The 15192-nt window shown below is 39.3% G+C and overlaps 1 protein-coding gene across 1 annotated transcript in view; it reads right to left on the reverse strand.

The window, feature by feature from the left end:
* Window positions 1-15192, reverse strand: part of LOC124282809 (diacylglycerol lipase-alpha-like) — a 168718-nt gene that overhangs the window by 40554 nt on the left and 112972 nt on the right. The window contains exons 3-4 of the mRNA XM_046718840.1: window positions 11817-11901; window positions 5017-5191 (exon numbers count right to left, since the gene is read on the reverse strand). Coding sequence (XP_046574796.1) covers window positions 5017-5191; window positions 11817-11901 — 260 coding nt within the window. The remainder of the gene's footprint in view (window positions 1-5016; window positions 5192-11816; window positions 11902-15192) is intronic.

Genomic DNA, 15192 nt, shown 5'->3' on the forward strand with positions numbered 1-15192 from the left:
TTATGGACATACCTGTAGGTATCTGAGGAGTGAGTGAGTTTAGTTTTATGCCACTTTTAGCAATATTCCAGCAGGGGGCACCAGAAATTGGCTTCACACATTGTACCCATGTGGGGAATCGAACCCGGGTCTTCAGCATGATGAGCGAATGCTTTAACCACTAGGCTACCCCACCACCCCAGGTAACTGAAGACATTATGGACATACCTGTAGGAATCTGAGGATGGTTAACAAACTTTATAGATCTGCTCTCTTCTGACAAAGACCATTAGTATGACTTGAGAAATGTTAGAGAGATAGAGCTTCGAGAGAAGGCACAGTTACGTTGTTGTCTAAGAGATAGGATGGCGAAACCTGATACCTGCGGAACTTTTGATGGAAAAATTCCTTTATTAGCCTAGACCTGGGAAGCAAACAGAAATTAAATCACAAACAGAAAAAAACAAAGCATTCAGGATCAACAAACAAAACAATGGCTGATGTATGTCAGATATGTATACACAAACCTGCTTGGTCAGAAACCAGAATTCCTTCTGAGTTGTGCTCAACTGGGTTATGTATTGGCCATTAATAAACATCATATGACAACTCACTTCCTCATTTGACAGATGACCTGCCACCATGTTGTATTTTATCATACTTCATTAATATTTTTCAAAATTATATTTAAGAAACTAATTTCACAGAAACAAAGTCTCATATGACTTCTTGGACAGCAATCAGCTTGTGAGTGAGTGAGTAAGTATAGTTTTATGCTGCTTTGGGCAATATTTACCCAATGTCATGGTGCGGGACACCAGACATCAGTTTACACATAACAGCAAAGTTGGGAAATCGAACCAAGGTCTTCAGTGTCAGGGGCTAATGTTTAAAACACTATGCTACCTCAGCATCCCCCATTTGTTTGTAGACTACCTGCAATGTATTTTGTTTCAAAATTCATCCATAACCTAAACTTTCCTGATTACTGAACCCAGTTCCATAGCTGATTTCATACAGTTTTCTTGCTTATTTACTTTTTCCATAGTCATATCAACATACCTATATTGTTGAAAATCATCAATATTTGTGGAAATCATTGTGCATTGAACTTTAAGCATGCTAATATGTAACCACCATCATGTGACTTTATCACACTTACTATCCAAATTGACCTACATTACACTAAGGTCTCTGTATATACCAAAGTTTATAAAAATAAAATAAAAATAATATAAAAATATTTGTTCATGTCAATATCTCAAAGCATTATTGGTGCTATCCTGGACAATGGACAAAGCATCATAGGCTTAGCTCCACTAGTCTGTGACCAGCTGAGCAAAACGTTGTACATAAATACCTGTGAATTTGCACCTCCAGTAACATACAGAAAGGTATGTGGCTTCCAAGATGATCAGTACATGGGACACAACTGTCAATTTCAACCAAATAAAGAACCTAACCAAATACCCATCCATCCATCACACAGCACCACTCTAGCCCAAATTCCCAACCATCCATCAAACAGCACCACTCTAGCCCAAATTCCCATCCACCCATCAAAAAGCACCACTCTAGCCCAAATTCCCATCCATCCATCTAACAGCACCACTCTAGCCCAAATACCCATCCATCCATCAAAAAGCACCACTCTAGCCCAAATACCCATCCATCCATCTAACAGCACCACTCTAGCCCAAATACCTATATCCATCCTATCTTGCCAAAATACCCATCAACCATTCAACAAAAAGCACCACCCATCTAACACAAAGGTCAATCCCCATCCACCCATGGTTACTGACCATCTAAACCGAGAACCCATCCATCAAAATGTCCCACTCATACAGCTCATGAACCTATAACCCCACCCACAGACACTGCCCAGGTATCTTCTACATAAGTGCATGTTATTTGTAGCCATGAATTATGTATCACTAAGGCCTCATCAAGTCCTGACCAGGAAATGCTGAGGCACTGTTCAAGGCTGCCAGTGACCTGTTCTAAGCAGCTTTCCACAGACATTCCAAAGCAAACTTATATTTTTTAAATTAATTACATTTCATGAATTTTTCTGTGACAGTGTCAAACATTTCCAATTGAATGAAACACAAAGTTTGGTTTCAACAATCACTACCAGTATGGTAAAACATTTTAGAAAAATTGTATCCAATTTCTCACAAAGATGCAACAAATGACCTCTGTCTCAATCCCTACCATGCACAAAGTAGAAAAGGTCACATCCCTGATCTATTCCAAGCAGTTTTCAAGACAACCGGCAGACTTCACCTGCTAACACTGTTCAAGATTGATGCCAGCCGTCTCCATAAACAATTGAAATCAAAGCCCTTTGTAACTTAATTATCACCATCCATCTTTTTCAACCTGATTATCCATTTAACATCCCCATTACGCTCAAAACAGAAAAAAATACACAAATTTGTTACATGTCACTGCGATAAAGTATTTTCTCCAAACATGTTGCTAAGAAACGTAGACATCTTAAAATGAGTAAGAAATGGAGGAAATTAAGCGGCAAAAAGAATGAAGAAAGGAACACCCAGCTCAGAGGGAACTAAAAAACAAATACTGCTGGAATTGGAAATTCTCTTTTTCAGAAACATAGAAACGAGCTATAATGAAAAGCGGGTAGTTTAATCTTGTTTTTTTCACATGATTGACACACTGACAGACAGAAATGGAACAATTGAAGGAATCTTGAATATCTGAATAGAAATCCTTTGAAAAAGATGGATTTTTCACAACAGTGACTCACACTATATTTCCCAGGGGTACCAATACAAGTGTTACACACTCAGAATCCCCTAGTCAGTCATGGCACACAATTTCTGGTTGGTACAAATACAATTTGTGTTACACACCCAGAATCCCCTAGTCAGTCATGACACACACAATTTCTGGTTGGTACAAATACAATTTGTGATACACACCCAGAATCCCCTAGTCAGTCATGACACACACAATTTCTGGTTGGTACAAATACAATTTGTGATACACACCCAGAATCCCCTAGTCAGTCATGACACACACAATTTCTGGTTGGTACAAATACAATTTGTGATACACACCCAGAATCCCTAGTCAGTCATGACACACACAATTTCTGGTTGGTACAAATACAATTTGTGATACACACCTAGAATCCCCTAGTCAGTCATGACACACACAATTTCTGGTTGGTACAAATACAATTTGTGTTACACACCCAGAATCCCTAGTCAGTCATGACACACACACTGGTTGGTATCAAATACAATTTGTGATACACACCCTGGTCCCCTGGTACAAATACCAAATTTGTGTTACACACTCAGAATCCCTAGTCAGTCATGACACACACAATTTCTGGTTGGTACAAATACAATTTGTGTTACACACTCAGAATCCCCTAGTCAGTCATGACACACACAATTTCTGGTTGGTACAAATACAATTTGTGTTACACACCCAGAATCCCCTAGTCAGTCATGACACACACAATTTCTGGTTGGTACAAATACAAATTATACCCAGAATATATAATAATGCTGTTATTATAATACATGCAACTTAAGTATAATATATTTCTCTATAGGATCATTATTTAAGATGCAGTCTAATACTTTTGACAACATTTCCTTCATTTACTAAAACTAGTGCAATGACAAAATGTTAAAAGGTCTCATATATATCATACAAATTCAATTTGTTTTGCATAAATAAAGTGTACACAAATCTGACATACATACATCATGTCAAATTCAAAACATAACAGAATGAGAAGATTGCATGCACAATTCACATCAAAAGGAGAAAAACATTGTAAATATTATAAAATTAAAATGCATTCAACAAGATTCTAAGCTATATGCTTACAACCATCAATCATTCACAAAAGAAAATAACAGAAGGGAGGCTTTTAAACAACATGGATTCTGAATGAACATGGGCTTCAGATAAGAAGTGCAATGGTGATAGAACTACCTTGGAATATTGCACAGATGTTATCCAACATTTTGTGATGTGTATTATATCAATCATGTTTTTGTATATTTTGCCACTGAGATTGCAAATACCAAAATAGATTCCCTTCCTGTTTGTGCAGTCTATCATATTTTAGCATTTAACCACCAATTATAGTGTGTGAGGGAGTATGGTTTTCCACAGCATTTAGCAACATTCCAGGAAAATCACAGCGGGGACACCAGAAATGTGCCCATGTGGGGAATCAAACCCGGATCTGCAACATGACGAATGAATGCCTTAACCTGTGTGTATGTGTGTGTGTGAGTGAGTGAGGAGTGGAGTGAGTGAGTGAGTGAGTGAGAGAGGAGGAGGAGAGAGAGACACAGAGAGAGACAGAGAGAGAGAGAGAGAGAGAGAGAGAGAGAGAGAGAGGAGAGAGAGAGAGAGAGAGAGAGAGAGAGAGAGAGAGAGAGAGAGAGAGAGAGAGAGAGAGAGAGAGAGAGAGAGAGAGAGAGAGAGAGAGAGAGAGAGAGAGAGAGAGAGAGAGAGAGAGAGAGAGAGAGAGAGAGAGAGAGAGAGAGGTGCGTGTGTGTGGTTTATGTGCTTTGTGTGTTGTGTTGTGTTTGCTCAAAGTACATGCTCATAGTATTGTCCAGATAACTGCATATCATAAACTCCCAGGGTTGCACAAATTGAATATGTCCAAAAAACAAAATGATTGAAAACCAATTAGGAAGGGAAAAACAATTAACACAAAGGTCAGATATTCCCACAACTAGATACTACCACTTCAAACAGACCAAAAGGCTTTAATCTTGAAATAATAACCTTTGAAGGAACAGAACACTGCACTAAAGTGTATCATCACAAAGCTTACGAAATTAACCAATCCAAATTCTGTGTGCAAAATTTGAAGAAAGTGGAATAGGTTGAAAGTTTTCTTTTGAGGAAATTTCCTGATTCTCACCTGTGGGACACCTGTCACAACTAATTGGAGATGCAGCACTTCAAACAAAACATCTCATAAATGAGGTTAGTCCCACTTACAAAGTAAGTAAACCAAGTGTATACCTCTGGCGCCAGTTCCTCCGAGTACTCCCAGAGATCCTGCGATTCCCTCGTCTCTTCTCCTTCAGGCTGTCTTGGTATTTCTTCATCTTTACCCATTTCCTGCCTGCCGAGTCAAATGTGCACCAAAGGGAGACAATCACTATCAGCATCACCAACCAGTTGCATACGATCACACCTGCGAAATGTAACAACATGAAGGACATGCTTAAGTTCAGAACACTTCATTCAGAAATCATCTCAGCCATGTTGACAAATTTACTTAGATATAATCCTGTTTGCTAATATCTATTCTTTCTGTAAATACACTGGACCCATTCTCGAAAGGATGGAAATTAACACAAGTCTGGACAAGGCTTGGTAATGCTTATGGTCACAAAAGGGCTAATAGATTTTCAACACTGTGGGGATATTGCGATACATTATCGCAAATCATCAAGTTCACATCCTTGGTTAAGTTTAAATTCTGTCATAGATACATTGTGTCTGGATCCAATCAAAATCTAACACAGGGGCTTGTAATGCAATAAACTTGCATCAAGGTATATATTGTAACTGAGAGGGTCTTAGCACTCTATAACATTGAGGGGAGTGAGGGAGTTTAGTTTTATGACACTGTTAGCAATATTCCAGCAATATAACAGCGGGGGACACCAGAAATGGGCTTCACACATTGTACCCATGTGGGGAATCGAACCAACGTCTTCGTCCTGATGAGTGAACACTTTAACCACTAGGCTACCCCACCGTCCCATCACTTAATTAAAGGAGACATATTCATGTATATCTAATGGAACATATTTTACTTATAGCCATTCAGATCACTGACTAAATTGTTCAGTGCTGGGTAGATCATAGCCAAGGTTGTCAATGTAAACAAGCATGACCCAGGCCTGTTTGGGATGCGTAAATGTATATAAACTTGTTACGGCAGTTAGGTTAAGTTTCTCCAAAAGAATGGCAACTGGCATTTGCTGTTTGTGTACACTATGCAGAAAGCAAGACTGAGTGAATGAGAATGGTTTTATGCCGCTTTTAGCAATATTCCAGCAATATCACAGCAGGGGACACCAGAAATGGGCTTCACACATTGTGCCCATGTGGGGAATCGAACCCGAGTCTTCAGTGTGACGAGCGAACGCATAACCACTAGGCTACCCCACCGCCCGCAACAAACAAGAAATACAGAAGTTAGCGATACAAATTCTGAGCATGGATTTTAGTTTGGAATAAAACAATCAAGATTTTTCAAATTTCCAAAGACCCTAGCCCCCCAAAGTAGAGCTTTGATTTTTGTGACCTATGTCTCATTTCCTTGGAAAATCTATTGGCATGAAATGCTTATCTAGTTTTATATATAGTTTTATAGGGGTATATATAAAACTTGTACTGAAGACAGCAGTACATGAAAGTTAACGGGGCTGTATCGAGTAAACGGACCACCAACACTGGTGCACCACAAGGCTGTGTAATATCTCCTGTTCTTTTCACCCTCTACACTAATGATTGTGCAAGCTCGAATTCAACCTGTTCAACTGTAAAGTTCGCAGATGATGCAGCAATTGTCGGCAAACTGAACTACACTGATTCTGAAGAACTGTATAAAGAGGACATTAATCATTTTACGACTTGGTGTGCAGAAAACCACTTACTCTTAAATGTCACAAAAACAAAGGAACTGATAATTGACTTTCGGAGTAAACCCACAGAAATGCTTCCAGTGATAATCAACGGTGAATGTGTTGAGACAGTGTTGGAGTATAAGTATCTGGGAACCTTCATTGACTCTAAGCTGAACTGGAACTCTAACACTGAAGCCCTATACAAAAAGTGTCAACAACATCTTCATCTCATGCGTAAACTGAGATCTTTTAATGTTAACCCATCTGTGATGTCATCTTTTTATGTAGCATTTATTCAGAGTATTTTAACATTTTCCTTCCATTGTTGGTACGGGTCTCTCTCAGTTCATCTCAAATCTAAAATAGACAAAATTGTTAACACTGCAAGTAAAATCGCTGGAGTCAGATTTGAATGTTTATCATCAATATATGAGCTGCAAATCGTGAATCAAGCTGTCAAAATCATATCTGACCGTACTCACTACTTAAATTCGGAATACAACCTCCTCCCTTCAGGCCGCTGCTACAAAGTTCCAATTGTGAAAACTAAGAGAGCCCGTACATCCTTTATTCCAAGTACCATATCTCTCTTAAACAAATGTGAAGATACCTAAATCAAAGAATTTATGTAAATATGTTTGGTATCTCTCTAATGTGTCAGTAGCTCTGCTGATGTAACACAAATTCCTGAAAAGGCATTAAAGTATTATTCTATTCTATTCTATTCTACTCCCATCTTACTGCTGAGAGCTAAATGTTTATTTAAAGCATGTGCAAGAGCCTTGGACAGCAAGATAAAATTATTTGCACAACTAATTATGTTGACAGTGAAGATGACTTTTGTTGAAAATTTGAAAATTTGATTGTGTGATTAAAGCCAAATTGCAGAATATATGGCAATGATATAAGAGAGAAAGAATATTTGCAGGAATTATATCCTGTTTGGCTAAAAGTTAAGTAACACCTTCTTTTGATTTAATGTGACAAGGACTCACTCCTACTTTCAGAACTGGTCTGCACTGACCTCGCAACCAGAATAGTTTTTGGAGTAGGTTCTTCGTTTCTGACAAACAAGAGCAAGTTCATGCTTTCATGCAGGTGACATCACTTCCCAAATGAAGCCATGTGGGCAAATGAGTCCAAGGTGTTTATTAAAACAGATTTGAGAAAATCACACTAACTAATCAAGGATTACATTGATATATCTAAATTATCAGAAAACTTGTGGATGTATCAGAACTGTGTTTAAAAGAAGACTTTAACTTACTGAAGGGCATGTCTGAAGTTTGTAGGAGGCCTTAAGTTAAAATTGTTACAACTGTCACTGACTTGAATTTACTTTCCTTTCAGGAAAAACAAAAACAGTCTTGCCAATCTGAAGTGCCAGCAGTGAAACAGTGAGTGACAGTCTTAAAGAAAAAGCAAAGACACAAGAAGAATTTTATAATAGATTTCCACAGAAAGAATATTGTTTTAGGAAGTTTAATAAAGATACACATCTTGGTTGACCTTTATAGAAGGTGGCTACAGTTCTACACAGATACACATCTAGGCTGACCTTTATAGAAGGTGGCTATAGGTCTATACAGATACACATCTAGGCTGACCTTTATAGAAGGTGGCTACAGTTACACAGATACACATCTTGGCTGACCTTTATAGAAGGTGGCTACAGTTCTACACAGATACACATTTTGGCTGACCTTTATAGAAGGTGGCTACAGTTCTATACATATACACATCTTGTGACCTTTATAGAAGGTGGCTACAGTTCCATACAGATACACATCTTGGCTGACCTTTATAGAAGGTGGCTACAGTTCTACACAGATACACATTTTGGCTGACCTTTATAGAAGGTGGCTACAGTTCTACACAGATACACATCTTGGCTGACCTTTATAGAAAGTGGCTACAGTTCTACACAGATACACATCTTGTGACCTTTATAGAAGGTGGCTACAGTTCCATACAGATACACATCTTGGCTGACCTTTATAGAAGGTGGCTACAGTTCTACACAGATACACATTTGGCTGACCTTTATAGAAGGTGGCTACAGTTCTACACAGATACACATCTTGGCTGACCTTTATAGAAGGTGGCTACAGTTCTATACATATAAACATATTGTGACCTTTATAGAAGGTGGCTACAGTTCCATACAGATACACATCTTGGCTGACCTTTATAGAAGGTGGATATAGTTCTATACAGATACACATCTTGGTTGACCTTTATAGATGGTGGCTACAGTTCTACACAGATACACATCTTGGCTGACCTTCTTCATGGAAGGTTACCAGGCTACAGTTCTACACAAATACATATCTAGATTGACCTTCTTTACAGATGGTGGCTACAGTTCTATACATATACACATCTTGTGACCTTTATAGAAGGTGGCTACAGTTCCATACAGATACACATCTTGGCTGACCTTTATAGAAGGTGGATATAGTTCTACACACATACACATCTTGGCTGACCTTCTTCATGGAAGGTTACCAGGCTACAGACAAATACATATCTAGATTGACCTTCTTTACAGATGGTGGCTACAGTTCTATACATATACACATCTTGTGACCTTTATAGAAGGTGGCTACAGTTCTACACAGATACACATCTTGGCTGACCTTCTTCATGGAAGGTTACCAGGCTACAGTTCTACACAAATACATATCTAGATTGACCTTCTTTACAGATGGTGGCTACAGTTCTATACATATACACATCTTGTGACCTTTATAGAAGGTGGCTACAGTTCTACACAGATACACATCTTGGCTGACCTTCTTCATGGAAGGTTACCAGGCTACAGTTCTACACAAATACATATCTAGATTGACCTTCTTTACAGATGGTGGCTACAGTTCTATACATATACACATGTAGGTTGACCTTCCTTTCACATGGTGGGCACAGTTCTATTCTTTATGACCCTCTACAGAAGGTGGCTACTGTTCTATACAGATACACTTCTAGGTTGACCTTTATAGATGGTGGCTACTGTTCTAACCAGATACACTTCTAGGTTGACCTTAACAGATGGTGGCTACTGTTCTATACAGATACACTTCTAGGTTGACCTTATACAGATGGTGGCTACTGTTCTATACAGATACACTTCTAGGTTGACCTTTACAGATGGTGGCTACTGTTCTATACAGATACACTTCTAGGCTGACCTTTACAGATGGTGGCTACTGTTCTATACAGATACACTTCTAGGTTGACCTTTACAGATGGTGGCTACTGTTCTATACAGATACACTTCTGGGTTGACCTTTACAGATGGTGGCTACTGTTCTATACAGATACACTTCTAGGCTGACCTTTTTACAGATGGTGGCTACAGTTCTATACAGATACACTTCTAGGTTGACCTTTACAGATGGTGGCTACTGTTCTATACAGATGGCTCCTAGGTTGACCTTTACAGATGGTGGCTACTGTCTATACAGATACACATCTAGGTTGACCTTTATAGAAGGTGGCTACAGTTCTATACAGATACACATCTTGTGACCTTTATAGAAGGTGGCTACAGTTCTACACAGATACACATCTTGGCTGACCTTCTTAATGGAAGGTTACCAGGCTACAGTTCTACACAAATACATATTTAGATTGACCTTCTTTACAGATGGTGGCTACAGTTCTATACATATACACATCTTGTGACCTTTATAGAAGGTGGCTACAGTTCCATACAGATACACATCTTGGCTGACCTTTATAGAAGGTGGATATAGTTCTATACAGATACACATCTTGGCTGACCTTTATAGATGGTGGCTACAGTTCTACACAGATACACATCTTGGCTGACCTTCTTCATGGAAGGTTACCAGGCTACAGTTCTACACAAATACATATCTAGATTGACCTTCTTTACAGATGGTGGCTACAGTTCTATACATATACACATCTTGTGACCTTTATAGAAGGTGGCTACAGTTCTACACAGATACACATCTTGGCTGACCTTCTTCATGGAAGGTTACCAGGCTACAGTTCTACACAAATACATATTTAGATTGACCTTCTTTACAGATGGTGGCTACAGTTCTATACATATACACATCTTGTGACCTTTATAGAAGGTGGCTACAGTTCCATACAGATACACATCTTGGCTGACCTTTATAGAAGGTGGATATAGTTCTACAGTTCTACACAGATACACATCTTGGCTGACCTTCTTCATGGAAGGTTACCAGGCTACAGTTCTACACAAAATACATATCTAGATTGACCTTCTTTACAGATGGTGGCTACAGTTCTATACATATACACATCTTGGTTGACCTTTATAGATGGTGGCTACAGTTCTATACATACACAGATACACATCTTGGCTGACCTTTATAGAAGGTGGCTACAGTTCTACACAGATACACATCTTGTGACCTTTATAGAAGGTGGCTACAGTTCTACACAGATACACATCTTGGCTGACCTTCTTCATGGAAGGTTACCAGGCTACAGTTCTACACAAATACATATCTAGATTGACCTTCTTTACAGATGGTGGCTACAGTTCTATACATATACACATCTTGTGACCTTTATAGAAGGTGGCTACAGTTCTACACAGATACACATCTTGGCTGACCTTCTTCATGGAAGGTTACCAGGCTACAGTTCTACACAAATACATATCTAGATTGACCTTCTTTACAGATGGTGGCTACAGTTCTATACATATACACATGTAGGTTGACCTTCCTTTCACATGGTGGGCACAGTTCTATTCTTATGACCCTCTACAGAAGGTGGCTACTGTTCTACTAGGCTGACCTTTACAGATGGTGGCTACTGTTCTATACAGATACACTTCTAGGTTGACCTTGACAGATGGTGGCTACTGTTCTATACAGATACACTTCTAGGTTGACCTTTGACAGATGGTGGCTACTGTTCTATACAGATACACTTCTAGGTTGACCTTTACAGATGGTGGCTACTGTTCTATACAGATACACTTCTAGGTTGACCTTTACAGATGGTGGCTACTGTTCTATACAGATACACTTCTAGGTTGACCTTTACAGATGGTGGCTACTGTTCTATACAGATACACTTCTAGGTTGACCTTTACAGAAGATATACCCATCTGAGATAGCTTCCTTTACAGGAGTAGGTTATGGTTGAACACAGATAAGTGATACACACCTAGGACGGCCTTCTTTGCAGATATTGGGTTGCAGGTGTTGAAGTGTTTGGCTGTCCTTGCCCACCACCACAGGAGCTCTCCCAGGTTACACAACTTAACACAACAATCACAGATAAGTGATCAAACAAAGGTGTCACACACTATAATTAATAGGGGTGGGTATTGCAGAGAGAATTTCTTTGTGCGATATATTGCAATGCGGAAGCATATATTGCGATATGTATTGCATATATTGCAAGAATGTTTTAAAAAAACTATTTATAATCCAAACAATAAAGCAAAACACAACAAAATCCTATGATTGATTAACCTTTAATAAAAGCTTTTAATCATCAAAATAAAAATGTAAGTAACACACAACTGAAACAGGGAAAAGAACAATTATATAAAACGGACATATCCGAAGATTTCAGTCACACTAATGCATGTCAAAATACCTGTTTTCAAACAAAGGTTTCATGTCTGAACAGGTAAACACTGGTAAACCGGTTATATTGCGCAGCCCTAATAATTACACGCTCAAAGGAACACAAATGGAGCAGAAATAACACAGCTGTCCCACTTTCTGGACTGTGTAACTGCTGGCAACTGTGGTACCACTGATCACTATCATTAGAGTTAGGTTATCCATCTAACTACTGACCACTGGTGAAGCCCGTAGGAACTCAAACAGCATTAACAGCCTGTTGGTCTAAAGAACAAATCCACTCACTGCCATCATCATTCATCTTAACTTACTGATTATGTGTACGAGAACACACTGCATGGTGGTCCCAATTCACTAAAACGTTTGATGAACATAGAGGTGAGTGAGTGAGTGAGTGAGTGAGTTTAGTTTTACCCCGCACTCAGCAATATTCCAGCTATAGGGCGGCGGTCTGTAAATAATCGAGTCTGGACCAGACAATCCAGTGATCAACAGCATGAGCATCGATCTGCACAATTGGGAACCGATGACATATGTCAACCAAGTCAGAGAGCCTGACCACCTGATCCCGTTAGTTGCCTCTTACGACAAGCATGGGTTACTGAAGATCAATATTCTAACCCGGACCTTCATGGGTTGAACATACAGGCATCATCTGTAACTAAAGAAATTTGGGTGTTGATTTTGCCCCAAATGGCAACCAGCTGACACAGGTAAGGTAAATGAGGCTTCAAAGTCATTTGGCACTGCAAAGGGACAGACCAAGGCACCTTTGCTCTCTGGGTGGGCAAATGGCATGACAGTGTGCCTCTGTTTTAAACAGACTAAAGTGGATGTGTCGCACAAGAGGTCACTAATAACATGACACTGTAGCCCGTTTCAAGAACACATAATAATTACTGATCCAGGTTGTACATTGTTTCCAGTAGACATGAGAGAATAGTGTCATACAAGGATCGTGTCACACAAGTGTGTACAGGCCGTGCAAAGGATCTCAACACACAATGGTGCTTCCTGGTTTAATCAGATACATGAGTTTATGTGCTATACAAAACCTCAAGGATTTTATTTCTTATTTTCTTAGTCCTTATTTTCTCAGCTTACAGAGAAGCTTAAACACAAGTCATGGTTCAATCTTCAATGTCATCCCCCAGACGGCAATCAGCTTCAGAGACACCCTCAGAACCACCAACCTCTTAAGGTCAAGGTTGGCACTGAACTCGGCCGAATGTCAGTGTGTTATCTTATTTGTGGTCCCATAAAACAACATGATTATGACAGGAAGCACAAGACGATGTCCATAAATAAGGCTTGACATTGATACTGGAATCCATACTGCTGTTGCAATGCTTCTACAGTCCAGAAAGAGAAAGATTATGAATGTTAAGCATTGATCCCAAGGAGTAAAGGTAGCATGGAGCCAAAAGAAAAAAATGATACAAAAAAATTGCTGGACTGATGTCAAACGTTACTCCAGCTCATATAATTATCTTTACAAATGGACACTTCATATTTGTAAAAAACCTGACCTGAAAAAAACTCGCAGCCATCATGTTCTTGAATTTCAAAGAATGCAACTTTTTCAATTTAATACACTATTACATGGGCTTCCTAATTACCAACAGGAGCATATTTACCCATCAGTCTAGAGGAGGCCAGGTTCAGTTGACGGTCACCTGTGCACAACCCCACCATTACCATCACTTACAAGTCATCATTAATGGATCACAGTCTGTCAGACTGTCTGTGGCTGATGGAGAATGTCTGGGGCTGCAGATGCTGGCATGTTCAAAGCAGACTTTGCAAAAAGTTAAATTGTAGGCAGACGGTCTAAAACTGAAGCCCCTAAAAGTTCTCATACTCCGTAGAAATCATGCTGAGAATTGTATCTTTTCACTTTTTCATTTTTTTGAGTCTAGCATTTGGATCTTTGGGAATCTAATTCAGAAGGTCACATCCCAGTATGTATATACTCTCACAAAACAGGTCCTTTCCCTCATAGCTCAGCCCTATCCATGTACATTGAATGAATAGATATCAACAGGGAGATCACATCATATGTGATGGTTGGACATTAGTTTCAAGGGATTCTATCATAATTATAAGATCCACAAGTATTTGAATTTCACAACTATCTCATTTCACAATCAGGATTTCAACTGCAGTAATGTCATCCAACCAAACATCATAAATTGTACCACTTACACATTCCTGGAACGAGATCTAATTGTGACAGCCTTATGAAAAACTGAGAAAACAGTTTCTATAAATCGACCATTACAGAAATAGAAGGTTAAAGGACTGGCTGACTGAGTTTGGTTTTACGCCGCTTTTAGCAATATTCCAGAAACATCACGACGGGGGACACCAGAAATGGGCTTCACACATTGTACCCATGTGGGGATTCGAACCCGGGTCTTCGGCGTGACGATCCAACGCTTTAACCACTAGGCTACCCCACCGCCCGAAGGTTAAAGGAAAAAGCTGGACCATTTAGTAAACTGAATCGACTTTGGCTGAACTAAGGATACACAGGGAACATCATCCCATGTTTAGGACTATCAGCAGCAGCAGCAGCAGCAGCAGCAGCATTGTAACCTACAACCATGCTTTCTTTAACTGTCCCTTGCATGACCTCCATGCTCACTTTAAACTTTCCACCAACCCTATGGCATCCTCATAGGTCTATATAAATCTGGCCAAATCGCAATCGAGGTACTTTCTGCCACCATTTGGAAATACACTTTGCGACTACAATCGTACAAAGGAGTTTGATGTTCACAAAGCATCACAACTGATCCCTTGGGACCAATAAAAAAAGCACCCTGCACATTCACATAAGCGTATCTAGATCAAATCGATTCCTCGTGATTAATTGACTTTATATACATCCATCATATTCCTGCCAGTTTGGGGATATACGAAAGATATTTCATATGGTCATTAGT

The sequence above is a fragment of the Haliotis rubra genome, unplaced genomic scaffold (assembly GCF_003918875.1).
Source record: "Haliotis rubra isolate DU_JTF1 unplaced genomic scaffold, ASM391887v1 Scf303, whole genome shotgun sequence".
NCBI classification, from domain to species: domain Eukaryota; kingdom Metazoa; phylum Mollusca; class Gastropoda; order Lepetellida; family Haliotidae; genus Haliotis; species Haliotis rubra.